The 21,655-nt window shown below is 40.8% G+C and overlaps 2 protein-coding genes across 2 annotated transcripts in view; both read left to right on the forward strand.

Moving 5' to 3' along the window:
- The first annotated feature begins 240 nt into the window (after positions 1 to 240).
- Positions 241 to 9,230, forward strand: frs3 (fibroblast growth factor receptor substrate 3). Its single transcript, XM_051947949.1, is given in 19 exon segments — positions 241 to 293; positions 295 to 309; positions 454 to 482; positions 484 to 529; positions 532 to 588; positions 590 to 641; positions 1,242 to 1,403; positions 7,710 to 7,831; positions 7,915 to 7,942; positions 7,945 to 8,322; positions 8,325 to 8,453; positions 8,456 to 8,485; positions 8,488 to 8,533; positions 8,535 to 8,626; positions 8,629 to 8,679; positions 8,682 to 8,750; positions 8,753 to 8,888; positions 8,890 to 9,000; positions 9,002 to 9,230. Coding segments are annotated over 19 exon segments (1,806 nt in total). The 5' UTR covers positions 241 to 242; the 3' UTR covers positions 9,204 to 9,230.
- Positions 9,231 to 9,236: 6 nt separating this feature from the next.
- The window catches only part of LOC110947903 (sodium- and chloride-dependent GABA transporter 2-like), a 39,295-nt gene continuing 26,876 nt past the window's right edge, over positions 9,237 to 21,655 (forward strand). The window contains exon 1 of the mRNA XM_051947950.1: positions 9,237 to 9,318. The gene's annotated coding sequence lies outside the window, so the exon portion shown is untranslated. The remainder of the gene's footprint in view (positions 9,319 to 21,655) is intronic.

Genomic DNA, 21,655 nt, shown 5'->3' on the forward strand with positions numbered 1-21,655 from the left:
AAGAACATTAATCTTCTCTCAAAGATGCCCATCCATCGAACCACCTGGCTTGTGACGCTAATGCCCAGCAGAAGATCCTGGGATTGAGACGTGAATCCCTTTACACTGATGGCCTGGACTGAGTAAGGAGCTTGTGTGTGTGAATGTCTAGAAGCTCGGTGGTGCTTGATGATGTCGTTGCTAAGAGCCGTGTGCGATGCTTCCTTCAACCATGACAGGTTTCAGCTGGCCTGCCTGAAGCTATGGGGAGCTGTTGGAGCTGTCTGTACAGAGACCCCATCCGAGACAACCATCCTCACCAAATTTAAGGTTGGTGTTATGAAAGTTTCTGATGTGTGTGTTTAATTTTTTGTGCTTCTAATCGCTTATATAACATTGTGCTGTAATAAACCAAATTAGTTTAGAGTACTGAAGCATTCTACCTCACACTGTCTTCTCTCATTGTGTTTGCAGGTCACCAATGTGGATGATGAAGGTAATAGCTGGGCTCTGGATCATGGAGCTCACCCAGACCGAGCTCATCCTTCAACACCCGCCAAGAGAGACGCCATCCGGTGGCCGTATCTCTGCCTGCGTCGCTACGGCTACCGACTCCAACCTGTTTTCTTTCGAGAGCGGCCGCCGCTGTCAGACTGGGCAGGGTACGGCTCGTTTTCTCTGGTTCTCTGTCTCTGGTACATGACTGTTGGATCGATGTGATTGGGTTTTTGTCACAGCTCACAAATCGGCAGCGTGACATAAGTGTGAATGTAGGATTGTCAGTTCAGAAAGTTGCAGGTATGTTGTTGCAAAGTTGGTCCAAGCGTCACTCAAGTTCTGACTAGTTGGGATCCAGCTTTTTGTCTGGCATATCTCTTGACAAATTGCTGCAAGAATTTGTGTCTCTGTGATGTTCAGTGGACACATAATGAAGAAAATACTGTCTGATCTTAACATAAGCGTTACACATGATTGGTACACACAACCTGTTTCACAATTGTAACTTTGGTTTTGTGATTTAAAAGATTTACTAGAACAAGAAAAGATGTAAATTAAGACTAGCCCCAGATGACTGTTGACTTTCAAATTAAAGGACCAAACAAAAATGGAAAATTCATTGCCACAGCCATCAGATGTGCTTTGTTATTTGTAAATCTTATGTAACCATTTATTCATATGTGAGCTGGGATTTTTTTCAATTTATATTGTGATCAGTTGTTGATTGTACCTCAACATCTCCCTCCTTTTCCTCCTTCGATTAGGAATCTTTGCATTCAAGTGTTCCCGGGCAGAGGAAATCTTTAATCTGCTCCAGGAGCTGATGCAATGTAACAGCATCAACGTGGTGGAAGAGTCAATGATGATGAGTCGCAGCGGCCACACACCGGAGATGGACATGTCTCGCACACCACAGACTCCCAACAGTGAGTCACACAGCCGCCACAAACACAAGTAGAGGCGTCTGGTTAATTATACACTTGATCTGAGAGTAATTGTGGAACTTGCATGCAGCAGTAGAACCATAAATTTAGCTGATTTTTTTAAAGTTATTAATAGAGTTGGAGTGAGTCAGAGATACAAAGGTATTCAATAGCACCTGGTAGAGCAGAGCTTCAGCACATCAGCCCAGACATCCACCTCAAGACAAGCAGGTTTGGGTGACAAGGTATCGTAATCACTACTTTTTCTCTGGTCACTGCCTTGCAAGAAATTAGGATATTGATGAATTATTGAACTCAGGTTCGTTTGGACATGATGAATGAATTACAGTTTAATGTTGTTAACATTGTCACAACACAAGATTCCACAAGAAATTCTACCATTTAAAAAAGTAGGATTGTAGCCTTAAATATATATATAAGTATTTAAATTACTTATAGGCAATTTAAACCACATTTATCCCAGGGTATCTAATGTTAAAAGCAAGCAGCTATATTATCGGCGCTTTTACATTAGCACCTACTTGACTCAACTCGGGTTTAGGTCGTTTTCCATTACAATTGAGTACCACCTCATCGTGGGTGGAGACGTCATAGCATGGCGGCCCGGCCACGGAGTTAGCGTTGATGGCTAACTAGCTAGCTTATTGTCTGCATACAGGAGAACAAGAACGGTACTTCAATATATACTTGTTTGTTTAAAGTGAGTTTGCCACCAATGGGACAAGTAATGTAAAAAATTTCTTGAAGTCACAAAACACTCACTGGTTTCGTGAAGGAGTCACTCTCTTGTGTTGTCACTCCCTGTCCAATCAGTGGCCTGCACTCTGTAGACAATTCTACAATTCATTTAGCAGACGGTTTTGTCCAAAGCGACGTACAACACAAGCAAGAATTCAGACATAAAGAAAACCTTTAGTAAGTGCAAAAAGTGCGATTGGTCAAAGGTGTTTGCCAGCAAGTTGCAGAAGAAGTGCCAACCCCCCCCCCCCCCCCCCCCCCCCCCCCCTTTTTTTTTTCTCAACTTTGTTAGTGCTAAATAAGTGCTGGGTTTTGGACCACCTGACTTATTCTACCCCTAAGGTGGAGTCGGATTAAGTGCTTAGGTGTTCTCTGAACAATTGAGTCTTCAATTGTCTCTTAAAAGTAGAAAGGGACTCAGCAGAACGCACAGAGTTTGGTAGTTTGTTCCACCATTTGGGAATAACAGAGGAGAAGAGTCTGGTTAGAGATATCAAGCAGTGCTGGCCTGGAAGCACCAGGCGTCTCTCACATGCAGAGCGAAGTGGGCGTGAAGGGGAGTAGACCTGGATCAGGGAATCCAGGTAGGCTGGGGCCGTTCTTGTAAATGTTTTGTAAGCCAGGAGGAGAGTTTTGAATTTGATTCTGGCTGCAACTGGAAGCCAGTGAAGGGAGATGAACAGGGGAGTGACATGAGCTCTTTTGGGCTGGTTGAAGACCAGACGTGCTGCTGCATTCTGGATCATCTGTAGAGGTTTGACTGTGCATGTGGGGAGACCTGCCAGAAGAGAGTTGCAGTAGTCAATGCGTGACATCACAAGAGCCTGAACCAGAAGTTGTGTGGCCTGTTGGGTCAGGAAGGGTCTGATCTTCCTGATGTTGTAGAGGGCATAACGACAAGATCGAGAAACTGAGGCCACGTCACACTATCGGCTCAACTCAGCTCGCTTGGAACCCTGGCCGAGTAGGTACTAAAATAGTACCTGGTACCAGTCCTAATGGAAAACCTCACAAACCGAGTAGAGTCGAGCCGAGTAAGTCCTAATGGAAAAGTGCCATAAGTGACTAAAGCCTTGATTGTGCTCCCTACCAGATGGACAGCTGCAAACTGTACAGACACAGCTGTTGATGTTGTACTCATTTATAGTCTGCTCAAAGGACTATACAAGCATAGTGGTATGTATCAACATATTCCCAGCAAAAGCGCTGCTGCTCTCATAGCGTAGTTATGTTGTGTGAGCAAACTTTGAGCTACACGAGGAGGTCCAGAGGTGCGGCATCCACAGTAATGCAGGCGTTGTGCTGAACCATTGCGGTGAAGACTGGATTTACCAGTTGGTCTTTGTACCAACCGTCACCTATAGTCATGAGCTTTAAGTAGTGACGGAAATGTTGACTTTGCTGATACAGGCAGCCAAAATAAGTTTACTCTATAGCAGGGTATGCAACTAAAATTCAAAGCAGTCTAATCGCAGAAAAAGTATTAAAGCAAAGGTCCGGAACATCATAATGTCTAACTTGAATTAGTGTGATATATGTTGATGTAAACCAGTAGTTTTATTAGCATCTGCATATAATTAATAACTGACCATCAAATCAAATAAATTCAGAACGATTCAAAAACATTTTTGACAACATTTATAAATAACTTTTGATATAACTGTATCTTAAAATAAAGTGCAGAACTGGAAAAAATAACCACTTACCAACCTGAACTAATTTATATACATCTTTCACAATACCTAAATCTCAAAAAAATTAAACAATTAAACACTTTTACATTTTGTTCGTATCTTATATCACTCCCCTTATATCCCTGCTGCTTAATGGGAGAACTGAGCTGCCAGTGTTTTGAATCGTGGCGTGAATGGTGTCAGGGTCGTTCTCAAACACATTTGGAGCTCATTGGTTAGTCTGGAGTGATATTTAGTTTTGATTGTGTTCATAGTTGAGAAAGCTTCCTTGCAGCTGTATGTTGAGCCAAACATGGTCAGCATGTGACCACGGTCTGTCGTCTCGTCTGTCCCTCGCCTCTCAACTGTTTTCTGAATGCAGAGCTGCAACATTTGGCTTCTGCAATGCAGAGACTTCGTTGGCCGAGTAGCATCACGTGGGATGGATGAACTCATACCTAGTTTGTCTGTGTGTTTCCTGAGCTGATAAACCAGCACCGTAAACACTGGAAAAGCCGTGCTGGTAAACTAGAAGCGACCTGTCACATTTAGAATTCCATTGCAGTTTACTGATTTCAGGTCCGGGTCCGTATAAGGCGACGTCTGGGTCCAGATCCGGACCTCGGTCGGCCAGTTAATGACCCCTGGTCCAAAGGGTGAGGAACTAGATTTGCTGCTCCTTTAAGTCAAAAGAAGCCAGCAAAGGTGGCTCAGGCATCTGATTTGGATGCCTCTGGAGCGCCTTCCTTAAGGGGTTTCCTTGACATATCCAGTTGAAAAGGGACCCCAGGATAGAACCGGAAGTTGCTGAAAGGGATTCCATATCTCATCTGGCCTTGAAACATCTCAGGATCCTCCAGGAGAGGAGGGACATCTAGAATGACCTGCTTAACCTGCTTCCACTGTGACCCAATACCAAATAAATTGAAGAAAATGAATGAATGGAAGCACAAGGATATCTGTGTTTGGGTCCACATGGACTCTCGCAAACATGAGATGAGGAAATTTAGGCTGTGCAGACCCTCGCATACTCGTAGATGCAGAAAGTACAGCACCAATCCAATAGGCTGTTCTTGTCTAACATGTTAAGCTTTGTTTGGACTTAATGAGTGACAGGTGATTGTCTGTCTTGTTTGCAGGTTTCCTGCAGGACGTCTAAATCTAATCTATTACCTAAAGAGATGCTTCAAAACAATCCCCACAATTACCAAGTGATTCACAGTACAACCAAATAAGACCAAACAATTAAAATTAAAAGCCACTAAGATCCCATAAAAACCCAGTGAAAACAATGAAAAGGCCATACGGTAAAAGCAAGTTTTAAGAATAGATTTAAAAGAGTACATCTGTCTGTTACTGCATGAGTAACTGAGTGCCACAACTTCCTTTTCCTCTGACCATCCAACAAATCAAGAAGTCCCACGCGTTCATATCATTAAAGAGACTGCATTCAATAGTTTGTTTTGTTATTTAATCCAGTAAAGCTGCATATTCAATGTGTTTAGAATAACTAACAAATGACAATGTAAACAGAAGTGTCTCATAGTGAGGAAGCTACAGATGATTGTCCCCCACATCTACAGCCGTGCTCAGCTTTTCAGATCTCTATGGCCAGTTTCAGTTCAGTGTTTAGCTGTACAGTAGCTTTAATGTTTTTGTTTAGTGTCACTGCTCTTATAGTGAGAGGCAAGCAGCTATAAAAACCAAAGCTAAATCACATGAGTATACCAGGAAATGAAATGAATGAGTGACTTAAGTATGTTGAGCCTAAAACCAGACCAGACAATCTCACACCACTGACTCTTTCAACCTGCTACATGGTAACTGATGCTGCATCGCTAACTTTTGTTCTTATGTTGTGTTATGTTCAGAATTTTGGAATTTTTTCGACTATAAGAAGCGACACCTTTTTAACCAGTTCATACATTCAATTGCTAAAGCAGAAAATGCATGATGTTGTCACGCTTGTTTCTGACAGACACAGATTAGAGAATTGATTAGTCGATTATCGTTTATCACAGAGAGTATTCAATTTATTTTTTACGTTGACGTGTCCCAAAGCAAAACTGAGTTCCACATATCTGTCGCTATGATACAGTGCCAGACTTCTATACGCTTTTTGATTATTGTGATTAAATGTACGAATATTTAAGTTTAAGAGCTCTGATGTGTAGTTGTTAGAAGAAATAAGTGGCAGATTATCTATGTATATATGAACTTACACAATTAACATTTTTCTACCAGCATTCCTCTCCAGTGCCTTTTGCCGTAATAAATTTCACAGTTTTTCATTGCAACAATGTAGAAAGTAGGTAAAATAGGCATGGAAGGCACATGTTTGGTCCATTCTGTGTGGAAAGGAGTCAAATGATGCATCGGACATCATGTTTTATGGGAGCACGCTTAGTGTTAAAAGCAAAAACCTCATTAACAAAGAAAATTGATGGCCCCCATTGTGGAACTTGGTGTCTTAGTGTTTTAGTTTTTTTTCAAGCCATTTAACACAAAGAAAGCCTGAATATGTTGAACTTACTCTGGAGTAAACTCCTCAGCACTCAGCATTTAAAAAGTCACAAGTTTTTCTCAGGAATTAGTCGAGAGCAAAACAGAGCTATAAGAGAGTGGATGTGTGGCTTAGTGTGTGTCTGTGTGAATATGCATCTGTATGCTAACAAGTTCACTGTAGTAAAGTTTGAGTGGTTTCCACTGCCCCCCAGTGGTAAAAACAATCACCTGCTGCAGGTTTAAAGACAACAAATGAGAGACTCTGTGGTACTGACATCTTGTTTCATTTAGAAATGTAAAGCACTTAGGTAAACCCTGGGCCTTGTGATTAAAGTGTTATTATTTCAAAATAATTAAGACAGATCATCCGACTAAGCAATATTTACATTTCAGGCAAAATGTTGCTGAAAATACACATCATTGAGCACCCTCTTTGACAAAGTTAGTGTTAGAGCTATGTTGGACATTTGGATGTTAGCAGCATCTGTTCCTGCTCTCGTTCTGCTTTAGTTTTGACTTCGGTTGATGGTGTTGTTTGCAGTGCTGCTCCTGGTCTCAGATGATTCACTTTGGTGTGGATAAGTCTCTTTAATTTGGTGAGATACTCTTGCTGATATGATCAAATTTTACCAGTTATCAGACAAAAACAGGAACCCACAGTTGCTTTTTTCAAAACGCTGAGAGGTTTTTCCGGACGCACATGACATAAAAACACCTGAATTTTTGCTGGGAAGCATGAAATCATAATGTTGCTTGCATGATTTGCTTTAAAGTTTTTAGTTGTAAAAGCCATTGACAAGAAAACCCTGTAGGTTCCACTGAAGTGATGTGATCCGTCCCCAATGTTAGTCTGCGAGACGGACTGTTCAGTACATAGAAGTTGACAAAATAACCCTGAAATATCACTTTGGAGAATTTTTCTGTCAAAGACTAGTCCTCATAAAGTGAAATAAGCAACGTTGGATTAAAATGATTTAAGTGACGTTACATCTGTTATGACAAAAGGTTGATTTTATGAAACTATAATTTGATTGTGATTTATTTGTCTTTAATGCAGACCAAAAGGCTTTTAGGTTATAAGGTTACTTTAATGAATGAGGAAAAATGTCTATTATCACCCCCTGATTCATTTAGCTGGACATCACAATGAAAATGGGTGCTGCTACTGAATCCTAAGATGAATTTTGGCCATTGGCTAGATGGAAAACAGAAATAAGCAACTATCAGCTGCTCTTCTTACTTTTCAAAGTCTGATGCTTTTCACAGCACATGGCTTTCTCTCGTTTGGGATTCTTGCACACATCAACCTACGCATGATCTCTTTCTCTTTCTCTTTGTCTGTGTCTTCACATCATCTTCTAAATGTTTGCAGCTCCAGCATTTCCTGTCCAGGCTTTTCCCAATGGATACCCCGGTTATCCAATCAGAGGTGATTCCTCCCAACCCTCTCTCGCCGATGATCATGGACATAGCCTCATGGGTTTGGAGGACCAGGTACGACTTGTTTGTACGCTTTTATAGCTCACTTTATCTGTGCAAGGTCGCAGTCTAAACCTGGTTTAATTTTTTACCAACAGACCCACACCTATGTAAATACTGTGAGTATGAGGGAGATCTCTCTATGCGTCACTGTGTGCACTCTCTACCAGAGGTTCGGCCAAGCACTTTCCCTGAAACAACACGGGGAGCCATGCCTGTCGGCGGCCAAGGGAATCCACAGTCCAACCTGAGGTGCTGTCCCCTCGACGAGCATAAAGACCCTCAGGTGTTCTTGCAGCCGTCGTCACAGGAGGTCAAATTCATGCTGGCCCGACCCCGGCACAACCATCTACTGGAGAGAGAGAGGGAGAGGCATGGGCACAATCCACACAGCCTTCAGCCAGTAGAGGGAGCAGCAGGGTCAGAGACGGAAGGAGACGAACCCTCTATGCACCTGTGCAACTCTCACTCCTACCATTTTCATCACCACTCACACCGGCACCCGGCCTCGACCACCCGGACGGCTGCCAGAGCGGTGAGCTCACCTACGAAAACATAAACGGGCTTCGGGGCGTCCGGAAGCAGCGTCTGAGTCCCAGCAGCGTGTCGCAGTCTGTGGGTTCAAGCAGCAGCAGCAGCACGGGGACAGTCACTCCCATTCCCTCATGCACTCCACCCCCACGGCCCATCGTCTCTTCCCCCGCAGGGCTACGCCTGTGAGGGGCATGGGTGGAGGGCATCGTCGGACAGCTCTGCTCAACTACGAGAACCTACCCTCTCTGCCCCCGGTGTGGGAGTACAGGGCTCTGCAGCGGATGATGAGCAGGAAGAGGAAGATGACGATCAGGACGAAGAGGACTACGAAGGGAGGAGGACTTTGATGAGTATGAGTTCTCAGAAGGTCCTGGGACACCCAACGGGTACCACCAGGACAGCCGGGCATCCACAGAGATGCCCTGCAGAACTATGTAAACACAGAGCAGGTCCAGCCTCCCCGGCTTCGACACGCTTGTCCCCCGCATCCACGGCCGTGTCAGCCAGACAGAGGGGGGAGAATATTTAGCTTTGATTTCGCAGGCGATCGAGGTCGGGGTCGGGGGCTGTGAGCACAGCCACATGCCTCCGTCGCGGCAGCTGAATTACATCCAGGTGGACCTGGAGGGAGAACCTCCCTGCCAAGGCCTCAGCAGGGGGTGCCCAGACCCAGCCACAGCACCAGCGCCTACCACCCAAAAAATGTGGGCCGCAGGCACCCCGGCGCAGTGAATGCTACGCAGTCATCGACCTAAAGAAGACCGCTGCCATGTCCAACCTGCAGAAAGCTCTGCCCAGGGATGATGGGACTTCCAGAAAGACTCGCCACAACAGCACAGACCTGCCTCTGTAAAACGGTGTTCAAACTGAGGAGCGACGAAGAAGATGAAGGCTTTCCTCACCTTAGCACACTGGACCCTTCACTGTCATCCATCCATTCAACTGTCGGGCTGACTAATACAGTACAGGTACCTAATTAGAAACTTACTGAAACCTATCTGTGCATATAAAAGGAAATGAGAAATCTCTGAGGAGAATTTGCCATTTATTCTGTGTTATTTATCTGATATTTGGTGTGAACTCTCTTGCGAATGTGCGGTTTTTACTGCAAATACCATTTGCTGGATATATGGATATTTATATAGAAGCATAAAGTCTCATATATACTTCTGTACATATTTGTGACTCTATGCTTGGTTACAGAGAGGAGAGACTCTGTTTTCAGTGGAAGCAGTCATTACCATACTGTTTAGCAAATTCTAATTCTCAAACACATCTACTCTCACAACTATTGTTGCTCTTATCATTACTTGCATCAACGTGATATTTTTACTTAAATACTGAGCGTCATCACAGAAGACGTAGAGCGGTTGGTTAATGGTTCCTCCAGATGGCCAATACTCATACCTCATCACAAGCACTTAAGTCTAACGTTGTGGCTAGTAGAGACCATTATTTGTTACTGTTGCCTATAGAGCATTTTGCACACAATCCTATGGAATTGTATTTTATCTATTTTCGGAATTGTTTCGTCCATCAAGCTGAACTAATGAGCAGATTTGGCTATTTGGAGAATTATACTAAACCGAGTGATGGTAAAGTAGCACATGGATTTAAATGAGCTTCGGTCCCTTCTGTCAACATGCAGCAATTGAAAAGTAGCATATCTCTTCACCTCCTGCGTATCATCAGACCTGCAGGAGTTTCTCACGTTGTCACGTTGCACTTTCGACCCTGTGCCACTGAAACGCTCTTTCGTCACCACTCCCACGCCGCTGGAGCCGAAGGTTACATCGTTTTACCAAAACAGGGCCAAATTTCGTGGACATTTATTAGACAGCAATGTAGATAGGGTTATTAAATGTTCCTGACGGAGACATCGAAAACCTCAAATAGTGGCATTAAGCTATAACCTACACGAAATGTGCTGATCTGTATCTGTCAGTTGTCAGGTGTGCATGGTCTGTTTAAAGGGTAATCAAGTGAAGAATTTTATTTTGTGAGGCTATTTATCAACCTTTAAGTCAGATATTATTTATTTATTTTTTATTTTCAATCGTTTTTTCTTTTTTCTTAGTTTTAATGTATTATTCTGTTTTCCATGTGAGCCAGCGTTTGTAGTCAGTCGGTAATATGGAGACCAAGTTTACCTCAAATTACACTGGACACCGGTGTGTTACTGTTATAACTGTGCTTAATTATATTTTAAAGAAAAGAAAGACTGATTATATTTTAAGTGCCAAACTTATTGAACTGTACGATGATGATCAAATCAAACGTGCCATTAGGATTGTAGAACTATAGGGTCATTCATCTCAAGTACGAATGGCTCCAGCGCACCATTTCTGTTTGATTATATTCGTTTCGTGTGCCATTAGGTCCAAGAGATAGCAAACAGGTTTTTGGTCATATGTGTACACATTTTGCTTTACCCAATTATAAGGGGTAGGTTTCGGCCTAAATCTGATAGCCGTCATTCAGGTACTACTTCAGAGGTCCATAATTCTTGAAATGTGCAAGCTAGAAGCATGAATTCACAGGAACATTTCATTTTTCACTGCTAGTTGCAAACATCATGTTTTTAGCCCTAGTCTGGTGTGAAACTTTTATGGAGGGTGGATTCCTGAAAAAACCCGAAAATCTAATTTCGCCCATGTTTGAAAGGCTTCTGTATGCCATTTAATTTAAAAAAATATAAACAGCATTTCTTTCTTTAGTATGGATTTATGACATGCTTAACCCTGTTGAAGACTCAGCTGTTTGTGTGGCTGCAGGACCTACTTTATTAGGGGCGAATTGACATTTCATGAATACAACACATTTCACCATGTGTAATAGCACCACTCTGAAACTTTTGCAAGAATCTTTGTGTACTGTTGTCAAAACTTCAAAATATTGAATTGGTGTTCTGTCACCTTCATATTGAAAATCTAGGCCAAAAGGAGGCCTAAAATGCACTATTACAGGAACCTGTCCTACCTTCCTTGGACCTATGGCACACAGACTGAATATGGTGGAAATCAAAGGTGGTGCTGCTGGAACTTTTTTGGATATTGGTTGATTGATGGAATACCCTATTGGACAGGAAGCATGAGATGGTATCAGTCGGGGACAAACTTAAAAAAATGAAAGAAGAAATCCAGCTTTTTAGGATGATACAAACTAAATATAAAACTGCACATTCCACCTCATCCACATCGACAGCCATTTCGGGGAGATGGAAGAGTGGTGATCTTGTGGTTGATAGTCACTGTCAGGGTGGTTTTATGCTGCTACATGTACATATAACAGTAGCCATGTAAGCTACAGGTTTTATCAAAGTGAAAAAGGTGTGGATCTCTTAACATGTTGTTATAGTAGCATTGTTGTGTTCTCTGAGATTATTTCCGAGCAGTAAAAATGTCACGTACATTTCAGAATGTTCCATTCGGCCCAATTTCATTTCATCAAGATTGTTTTGTGTGTTTTGTTTTTTTTGTACTAGCTGGCTGTCGGCAGGAGCAGTAATGGAAGCACAGGCCCACTGATGCGTTACCTTTTTGTGAGAGCTCATGGTTGATGTTTTCATCTGATCGAGGAAGGCTGAATGTTCTGGACTTCACATGTGCAGGCTTCAAATGCAGATGTATATGGCATTTAGCTGAGTTGGCTTTTTTATAGAACAGAGGCCAACACAGACGATGTAGATTCTTAACTCTGGAATGGGGTTTCTTTGGCTTCTGTGTACAATTATTCATTCAATTTTCAATTCAATTTTATTTATATGCGTCATTACAGTCAAATGTCTCAGACGCTTTACGAACCCATATGCCTGACCCCAGAGCAGCCAAGGCGACAGTGCAAGAAAACCTTTTAACGGGAAGAAACCTCGAGCAGAACCCGGCTTATAGGGGACCATCTGCATGCGGCGGGTGGTGAGAAACAGAATTAGAATTGCTGGAGCAGAGAGAAAATCATCTCAAAAGAGGATTTTACGTTTGGCATGGAGTGTAGATCACCGTTATCCAACTGAGCCACAAAACATCACAGACAGAAATCATTTAGATGTAGCTGAAACTAAAGAAGATAGCCAACTTTTTATGTTTCAGTTATTTTTCAGATATTTTTAATTATTTTATTAACATAGAACAAGGACGAGCAGTTTTTGCATTATAATGATCTGTATGGCATTACAAAGATCTTTTGGCATTACATGGGTGCTAAATAACTGTTGATCTTCATATTTTTCAGATATTTGGTGAAAACGTTTGCATACTTTTGTAATAAATTGGCACTTGAAATTGAAATCGTTTAGTCATCAAAATGCATTAGGTAACAAAAATGCTCCAAGAAATGGAGGCATTTTGTTTTTCCCATGACGTGCACATCAAATCTGACTGCTTTTTGAACAGAAGACATTTGAAAGTCCACACATATTCACTTTCTCTAATACGCGTGAAAAGCGTAAATGCTCATGTATGAAAGCTGTAATCAGCAAAGGTTTGGTTTTTGCTTTAAACGATGGCAAATGATTGTTTTAGTTATCAGATTGTCAGTTCAAAATTTAAAGTATATTATTGGTGTGTTAATTTTACATGGTACATTTTGTAACTGTTTTCTAATCACTGTCATTATTAATTAATCTGGCTGTCTTTTGTTGATTAATTGCTTAGAGTGGCGTATGTGATTCCATCCAGTACATAGTTGGCAGTTCACTCTGTTACCTAATCACTGTTCATAGACGTTCCTTTCATCTTTCTCCAGAATTCCAGACGTCATCTTTCATTTTGGATCTGCTTAAAGAAGTTAAAATGAAATAATGACAAATGCAGCACCATTTCTCAGTTTTTTCTGACCAAATCCTCAAACGTTCAATTTATACAATAAGTCACACAAATAGTTGATTAGTTCAGACATGAATGCACATTCACAGCATAAAAAGCTTAAAAAAACCCTCAATCAGAAGTTAAGAATTGGGAATTTTTGAAAATGAAAGTTCTACATAAAAGGCCAACTTGTCGTTCCTGACTGTATTCAAAGCAAAGACATTTTTGAACGGAGGGATGTTACTTTTGCAAAATAGGTGAATTCTTGTTTGTCGATCTAAATCGGACCATATGTGAAGTGTGAATTTAAATGTAGTCTATAGAGCTGTGGGCTTACTGTATTTAATCACCTGTTTTTCTGTGAATCAGCAGTCTTATTATTCAGGTACAATGTTTACTTTTCATAGAGCGAATTTAACTATGGAAGTACAAAAGAAAAAGAAGAAAAAAGAGATGATGCCTGTTTTCTTGATTGTCAGTTACCTCTATTACCAGTGCCATACAGTAGGTGACCATTGCCAGTACTTCAGTTTTATTGTATTACATCTTCCAAGCAGTGGCGATGTATCATACAGGAATCAGCAAGTGGTTCATCTAATTCTCCGAATATTGTTACATGTGATTTTATGGTCATTTATTTAAAAAAAAAAAAAAAAGGTAGAAGAAAAAGTCCATGTTGAAATGTGTTTAACTATCTTTGTTCTGATTCGGTAACCTCATCACACCAAAACCAATTCTTACTGCATCATTTCCATCTATGTTTACTGTGTTATAAATATCGATTACATGAAGTGATTGTTTTTCAGATCTTTCAGCCTGAAGCGCTAACGTTCAGTTGCTGCACTTGAGTTTGAACAAAGTGCAGCTCCACCTCATTATTCATTATTATAGGTCTGGTGTCGATGTTATCTCAGGCATTCGACTTTCATTAGCTTCAGTGTTGATGCCGAGGCGCGATTCACACAGGTGTCAAAAAGGGTTAAGAGGTTCTTATTGGTACAGTTGTCTCTGCTGGTGTAATTTGCAGGACAAGACACCACAAGTCGATAATGACGTGTGATTAGGTTCCCCGAGCTCAATTTATTGAAGGGGTTGTTCGCAAAAGGGCTCGCTCCGTGTTTATTGTACAAATGTGAGCGCATGTCTTTGACCATTTGAAGAATTTCTCATTGTGCCTTGCATATTCAAGCTGGAGAAATGTTTTCACTGCTGTTTATGAGGGAAGCCTGTTTAAAAAAAAAAATCTGAAAAACCTGCGCTTGTTGAAGGTTTAAAGACTGATGGGATTGAAAGGGGCTTTGGTGAAGGTGATTTCACTGTTATGGTTGCTGTAATTTGAAAATGTGCAAATTCCTGATTGTTGTAAAACGTTCTGTCTTTAAAATGTCTGTTGAAGCTTGGCATTTTGGGATGTCGCTTTCTTGCTGAGATTTTAGATCGATGCCACTCTCGTGTCTGCGCCAGCAGCTTGTTAGCTTCGTTGAGCGAACACGCTGGAAACTGGGGAAGCAGTTTGAAAGCTCACTGATGGAGATGTTGGGTCTGTTCCAGTGGCTGCATGGCAGAATGCCCAAGTTCAAGTGCCCACTTGTGTATATTTTTGAGGCTTTATCAATAGCTTGTACAAATACTGGCACAATCCAGGCATTGCAACAGTTTTACAGAGTGCCTGCAATTAAGAAAGCAATGACACTGAGTTGCCTAGAGGCACATAGGGCTATTGTGCACAACAGATGTGAAGGGGTTTTTAGTCAGATAAAATATTAGATATGGAACGCAAAGTCTTTGTTTATCAGGATATATCTAATGATTATGGTGACAGTTTCACATGAGCAGTGCTAATGTTAAGTGCCCTGTGGTACTACCAGGCGTAAACTAAACCGTGACATCACCCGTTGGTTTCAAGGCCGAGAAAATGAAGCCCGGATTTTGCTACTTCCTGGTCGCCGTTTTGGATTTTTTTGGAGCCAGTGATGTAAAAAGCGTCAACAAATAGACTGGACCGGAGAGCAACTAGGGGCAGGATTGGCTGAGGATTCTCTTATCCCACCCACATTTTACCGCAGAGGCTTCTGTTGCTGTCCATCAAGTATAGCCACGCCCCCTGGCTCCGCCAACTTTAACGATTTATTTAAATTCAGTATTGATTTATTTTAAGATCGGCCACCTGATCTCTCATTTGACCATGAAAACTAACGGGAAAAACATCCTGAGCTGTAGAAATCAGTCTATCAAATTTTATTTTTTCCAAAAATGAATTGGGGTCTATGGAGAAAAAGCTTTTTGGAGCCAACCCTAGCGGACGGCGTGATATTGCAAGTTTTTGACACTTCCGGGTTGGCTTCAATTCTGGAGCCAGATGCTACGTCCACTATATATACAGTCTATGGGTACTACTGAGACACAGGGCACTCAGTTACAGAAGTTCACAACTGTGGGAGCTCAGTTGTTTAATCTGGATGAAAACCAAGTACTAGAACAACATGTTGGGATTTTAGAGGAGGTTCCTGTGACAGGGTTTGTTGTGCAACCAGCTCCATAGAAAGTCACTTTCTGTGAACATGAGATTGTCCTGAAAGCAGTAATTTATTTTTCCTTTTTTATATTTTTTTTACATACATTAACTAAAAAATGATATAGTGGGTTAATTAAAAATCCAAATGATTGAGCTTCCCAGGAGCTGATAGGCAGATTTTCTGAAAGTGTCCACCAGTTTCCAGTCTTAAACTAAGCCAACAGTCACTGAGCTGCTGCTTTATATTTAGACGCGAGGGTGGTGTTGTAATATTCTTTGATTTCAACAAGAAGGTGAATAAGCCTGCTTGTTAAAATGTGGAAGCATTCCTTCAAGTTGCAGAATTCGAAACTGAGTGAATCTGATTATTATTATCATGAGACCGAATACCATCTAAATAATGTGCTCAGCAGTGAAACAGCCAAACTCAGTGTGACCGCAAAGGTGTGAATCGCGACTAGTATGCTGTGTAGCGTACATTGATTATGAGTAAAGTTAGTGTTTTTGTCATGAAACTGTCATGTGACGATGCTGAACTTCACAACAATCAGATCTCTCATCAGCTGCCATTTCTTCTCATAGTGCTGAAGAATGTGGAAATAAAACTCTTTCCCGAGGTCTGTTTTTGTGTACTTTTCCATTTAATGTGTGAGACGAAAACCAAAAACACACACGAGTGAGTCAGATTATAAGAGTGCAGTGAGAACAGAAGGGCCAGCGGTTAGCGTGACACATCCTCATCCTCATCATCGTCATCATCATCATCATTTTTGTACATCCCTTTTCACAGTCACGTGTCCCACAGATAATCTAAACAACATATTGTAAAACCTCAACTTCCTATCCATGCTACGAGATAGAACTCTGTCAAAAATACTGAAAGAATCAGAAAACTGTAATATCTCATAATATTACTGTGTATTTTGTTTTGTTTTTAAATCTGAGTTGTTTTTGTCTGGTACAAGGGTGTAATCGCCACCAGAGGGTGATGTACATGCATCTGAACTGTACATTTCTGTGACTGATTTTGTGTATTTACATGCAGGTTGGCCTGACTTTGTGACTAATATATGAATTTATCAATCAAATGAGTGCCAAATATGCTTGAGCATGACAGTATCGGGGACCTACGAGGAACTGCAGGTACTCTCTGACTCTTCAAAGTCAGGCTGGAGTGACTCACTGCTGTTGTAGACTCTACTTGTGACGCGAATGCACAGCCGAAGGTTTAACCATGCTTACTATTTTTGCTGAGAGGGGGGAAAAAAACTTCTCAATGTTTTTGTCTCAGTTTGGAAAAAGCTTCTTCAAATATTTGTTGTATGTTTCTGTGTCCATCCACGGCTTATAAATGAGTACGCAGTGATGGTCTTATCATGCCGCCGTTAGAGGTGAATATAAAAGCTGATTTGCTTCATTTGTTGAACTGTCGGGAAAAAAAAAAACAAGCATCTGGGTCATTTCATTCTTAAATCATTCCACACAGAGGTGCGATGTATGTTATCTGAACTCCTCTTCAACCCAAAAACAAAGTGAGCCTGACATTTGGTGAATTTTACCCTGAATTTTATCAATTATAGAGTGTGGATTTGTCCAAAATGTAAAATTAAATGTAATTCTAATATTAAAATGAAGCTATGACAATATCTTACTGCCCACTAAACGGTGTCTATTTTTATTTATTTTTCTTTTAAGTCAAACGGTTCATGTCTCAAAGGAACCAATAAATGCATTTGAGCAAACGGAGCTTTTCCCCTTCAGGGTCATGTGCCTCTTCAGTTCATAGCATGTACAATTTTAAACATTACAGCATTTACAAGATATTTTTTGAAGTATTCCTAGAATATTTTTATAAAATAAACCCGAACAGGCTGCTCAACAATCAGAACAGTAAAAGATGTAGACAAAAAAATGCATATATATATATATATAAATGATTTTTTTAAAGAAAGACAGAAATGAGTCAGGTATACACCGTGTGTGTGTTTGTGTGTGTGTCTGAACGCCACCGAAGCTTTCTGGGCTGTTGATGATCAAACCTGATCCCTCATGGGGGCGGAAAGCTTTGTTTGCTCTGGTCTATTTATTGTTTTCTGAGGAAACACGGAAGGCAGACAGATGTGAAACTGGCCCATTGAAAAGTGTGTAATTCAATACTCAAACCGCTGTGTGGAGGATGGTTTATCCTTTGGAGCAGCAGCTGGGAAACGCAGCGCTGTGTGAACCCTGAGGAGAGGAGTCATGTTAACTGTGTGAGCGCCATCAGAGCAGCACACGTGCAGCGTCTGAGGCTCAGCTACCTGCCCGACATACATTACTTTACCATCCAAACACATACATGATCACGTTTCCCATTTTTGCTTAGACCAGAAATTAAATAGTGATTTTATTCAAAAGTTGGGGATTTTCTCTGCAGCTGACTATTAACTTCTTTTAAGCATGTACTTAGTGTCTGCCTGTGTGTTCACAATTTTAATAATTTCATGTACAGAGAGCATGGTCCTTGTTAGCTCTAGAGATTTACAGCAAAGTGTAAATATATGCCTTACACAGTAGCTGTCTTGTCTTGTGTTCGTATGTCTGTCTTGTTTTATGGTTATTGAAAAATTGTATCAAAAGAGGAGCCTCACAAATAAAGCAGAGCTTTTATTGTTTCTACTCTACTTTGCGTCAGTAATGTTAAGTCTGGAGGGTCTGAACTTAAGCACTCAATAATTAAATTTGGCTGTAACAGAGCACAGGTAGAAATACAATGCCTGCACATTACATCATGAAACTTGTGGTATTGTTTGACATTTGAGTGTTGGGTTTCTGTCTGAGCTCGTTTGAAATAAGATCATCTGACTTTTTCAGTAGCTCACCAGAGTTGTCACCACAAACAGTTAGGCTGCTTCATTGTAATAATAAACCGGTTTTACATGGGGGCGAATATGTGAGAAAGTCTGGCAAGAATTGCAAGTTTAAAGACAGAGAACACCAAAATAAGTTGAGTGGAATTAGATAAGCCAGCTCAATTTCAAATTACAGTAATCAGTCAGATGTAACAGTGTTTTTGACCCCAATCCACCATGATGCACCTTGCGATTTGTGGGTTGAAATCCCAGCTGTGCACCGTAAGAGTACGTCATTATTGAGCCAAACATCAACAAATGTTGTAAAGTACCTGTGCTTTGTTTTTTTAGGCCTTGTTCACGTAAATATTCTGCAAAACAAACATTGTCCTCAACATTTGGGCCTCTACAAGGCGGTTTTAAGTGCGTATGAAAGTCATTGTCTGATCACGAAGGTCTTTAGGATCTAACAACACTTCATGACAGTCCATCTCTGACTTTAGCCTGTATGAAAAGAGCCTCATCGTTTTTTTAAAGTCTTCAGAAGTACATGTTTTTTAAAACTCTGGTATAGATATAGAACTAAGAGTCCCAGAAATACAGTTCCAGTCAAAAGTTTGAACATACTTTCTCATTCAGTGGTTTTTGTTTCATTATTTTGTACATTGTCAATTAAAACTGAAGACATCAAAACTATAAAATAAATACATATGGAATTATGTTGTAAACAAAAAAGTGTAAATCTTCAATATTAATCTACAATGTAGAAAATAATACAAACAAATAAAAAGCATTGAATGAGAAGGTGTGTCCAAACTTTGACTGGTAGTGAGTCACACCTCTATGCACTACCATGCATGACCACATGTTGTGTGATGAGCACGCATCTGAAACAATAACTGTGGATTTATGTGCTGTCATGTTAAACATTTGGTTTGCACTCGCAATTCCAAGCTTACAGTTTAACTTGGCATTTCTGCAACTCTTCAGTGGCATACAAAAACCTCCAAGTTTGCAGTCAGTCCAGACATGCTTACTACAGAGTTTGAAGTTCTTATGTGTATGGAGTATTTTTTTTTGAAAAAGATAGCTGTAAGAACAGATTTTTTTAATGGATGTTGAGGATAGAATGGTGTGGACAATTTAATAATCTCATATCAATGCTGTTTGGGTTGTTTTTTCTCAGTAAGCCAGCCATTTCACATGATTTTCTCTTTTCTTTTTGCTGTCTACATGTCAGTGTTTTCAGAATCCCCTTCACTACAGGAAACAACAGCAGCAGCCCCGGGCAGCAGCCTGTACTGCCAGTACTGCTCAAAGTTTAGATCTTTCTGTAACTTTGTACTGCTTGTTTTTCTCATTTCCCTGTGTGCAAATGCTCCTGCAAAACAATATCCACATCACCGTTATGAGTTAACATCTTTGCTGCATGGCGTATTTAGCCCAATCAGCATGACTGATTGCTTCAAAGAAATAGAAACATGCCAGAGCTTTTTCTTTTATAACAGAACAATACTGAGGTGCAGTCAGACCATTCTACACAGGGCCATGTTAGTGTTAGAGAATGGTCTAACTGCATAAGAAGTCTCTATTTGGACTTGTCTACACGGCTAACTTTCAAAACATAGCTTTGGCCTCTAATCTGCAACCAAATGCAGTTTTATGTCACAAAAAAAACAACCTCTTGGAAGCCTCTTTTAGGATGATGATACTCAAAAACTTTGTTCAAGTGTTGGTATGAAGAAAAGGAGAAACTGAGATTTTGGTTTTTAGTGGTGATGTAATGTGTGTCCGCCATCATCTCCTTTGTTTACATGAGACAATTTCGTGCAGTTGCTGACATGGCCAAAATAATGCTGCTGCTAACCTTGCTAACCAAACTTTTTACACCTAAATGCTACAAAAATTGAAGAAAACAGGCATCAGAATCAGTCCATTCCCCCCGTTCTCGACACACCGTTGTTGATATCCTACTGGAACCAGAAATAGCTTGTCACAAGACTTTTTTTGAGAGTCAAAGAAGAAGAACCCAGTTTAAAAAAAATAGCAAAAACTTGTGCTTGGAGAACTCTAGTAATCATCTACCGTTTACTGTTTCCTACCTTGAGGATTGATTTATGTTTCTGTAAGCATGCCATTAAAATCAGAAATGGCCTTGGCTTCTCCTGTGATTGGATGTTCTACGTTATGTGACTCAGCAGCGTCAGGGAAACAAGTAAACAGGTTCAACCGGCAACATCATCTATCACAGTGGTGGAAAATTTAACATACTAATGTTTACGAGCACAATCCATTTGCTAATTTGCACGGAACACAAACTGCAGCTGAGACTGATAGAAATGTCTTTAGTGTTTCAGGTAGTTGAAGTCAGAAAAAATGCAAAGTTCATCAGAGTTGTTACAATAAATGCTCATGAGGCAACATTGTCTCCATATATATATATATATATATATATATATATATATATATATATATATATATATATATATTAGGGATGGGAATTTCGACTAATTTCCGAACCGACTAGTCGCTAATTTTATTGGCGACTAATCGGTTCGGAAAACTTGCAATTTAACCCTTTAAGCGCCAAAGTCGCAATATTGCGACAAGCAACATTGCTGAACATAACAAGCCATAGCTTTAAATATACTTCCTCATGTGCCTCATGTACTGTACACCAGGAGATGGCGGACATCTGTAACTTCAATCTGAGCATCAGTTGTGGGCGTGTTTTCTTTCAAAGTTTTGGAGTTTACAGAGTTTGACAACCGAGGAGACGAGACTCGCCGTCGGAGCGTATCAGAGCGCAAGACGGCACATTTTAGAGTGAGAAAACTCAACGCTGACAAAGTACTTTGTCAAGTAATGGCTTACTCATATTCTGAAGAGGAATATTCACCTTCTGATGAAGATGTTCAGTCGTCCACTGAGACAGAAAGTGCCGCTGCGTCTGTGCGTAACGGCAGCGGGTCGGTGTGCCATGACAGTCCACGAGCAGCACATACTGGAGCCAATGCTTTGCTTCGGGGTGGCAGGAAGGGACGTGGTGGGTGTAGCTGGAGTGGTCAAAACACCGCTAATGATGTGTACACTTTACTCTTGAGATAGCCCCAGGTATATTTCAAGAATGCATTCGTACAGGAACTTCGGCTTC

This window comes from Acanthochromis polyacanthus, chromosome 5, assembly GCF_021347895.1.
Source record: "Acanthochromis polyacanthus isolate Apoly-LR-REF ecotype Palm Island chromosome 5, KAUST_Apoly_ChrSc, whole genome shotgun sequence".
Taxonomy (NCBI): Eukaryota; Metazoa; Chordata; class Actinopteri; family Pomacentridae; genus Acanthochromis; species Acanthochromis polyacanthus.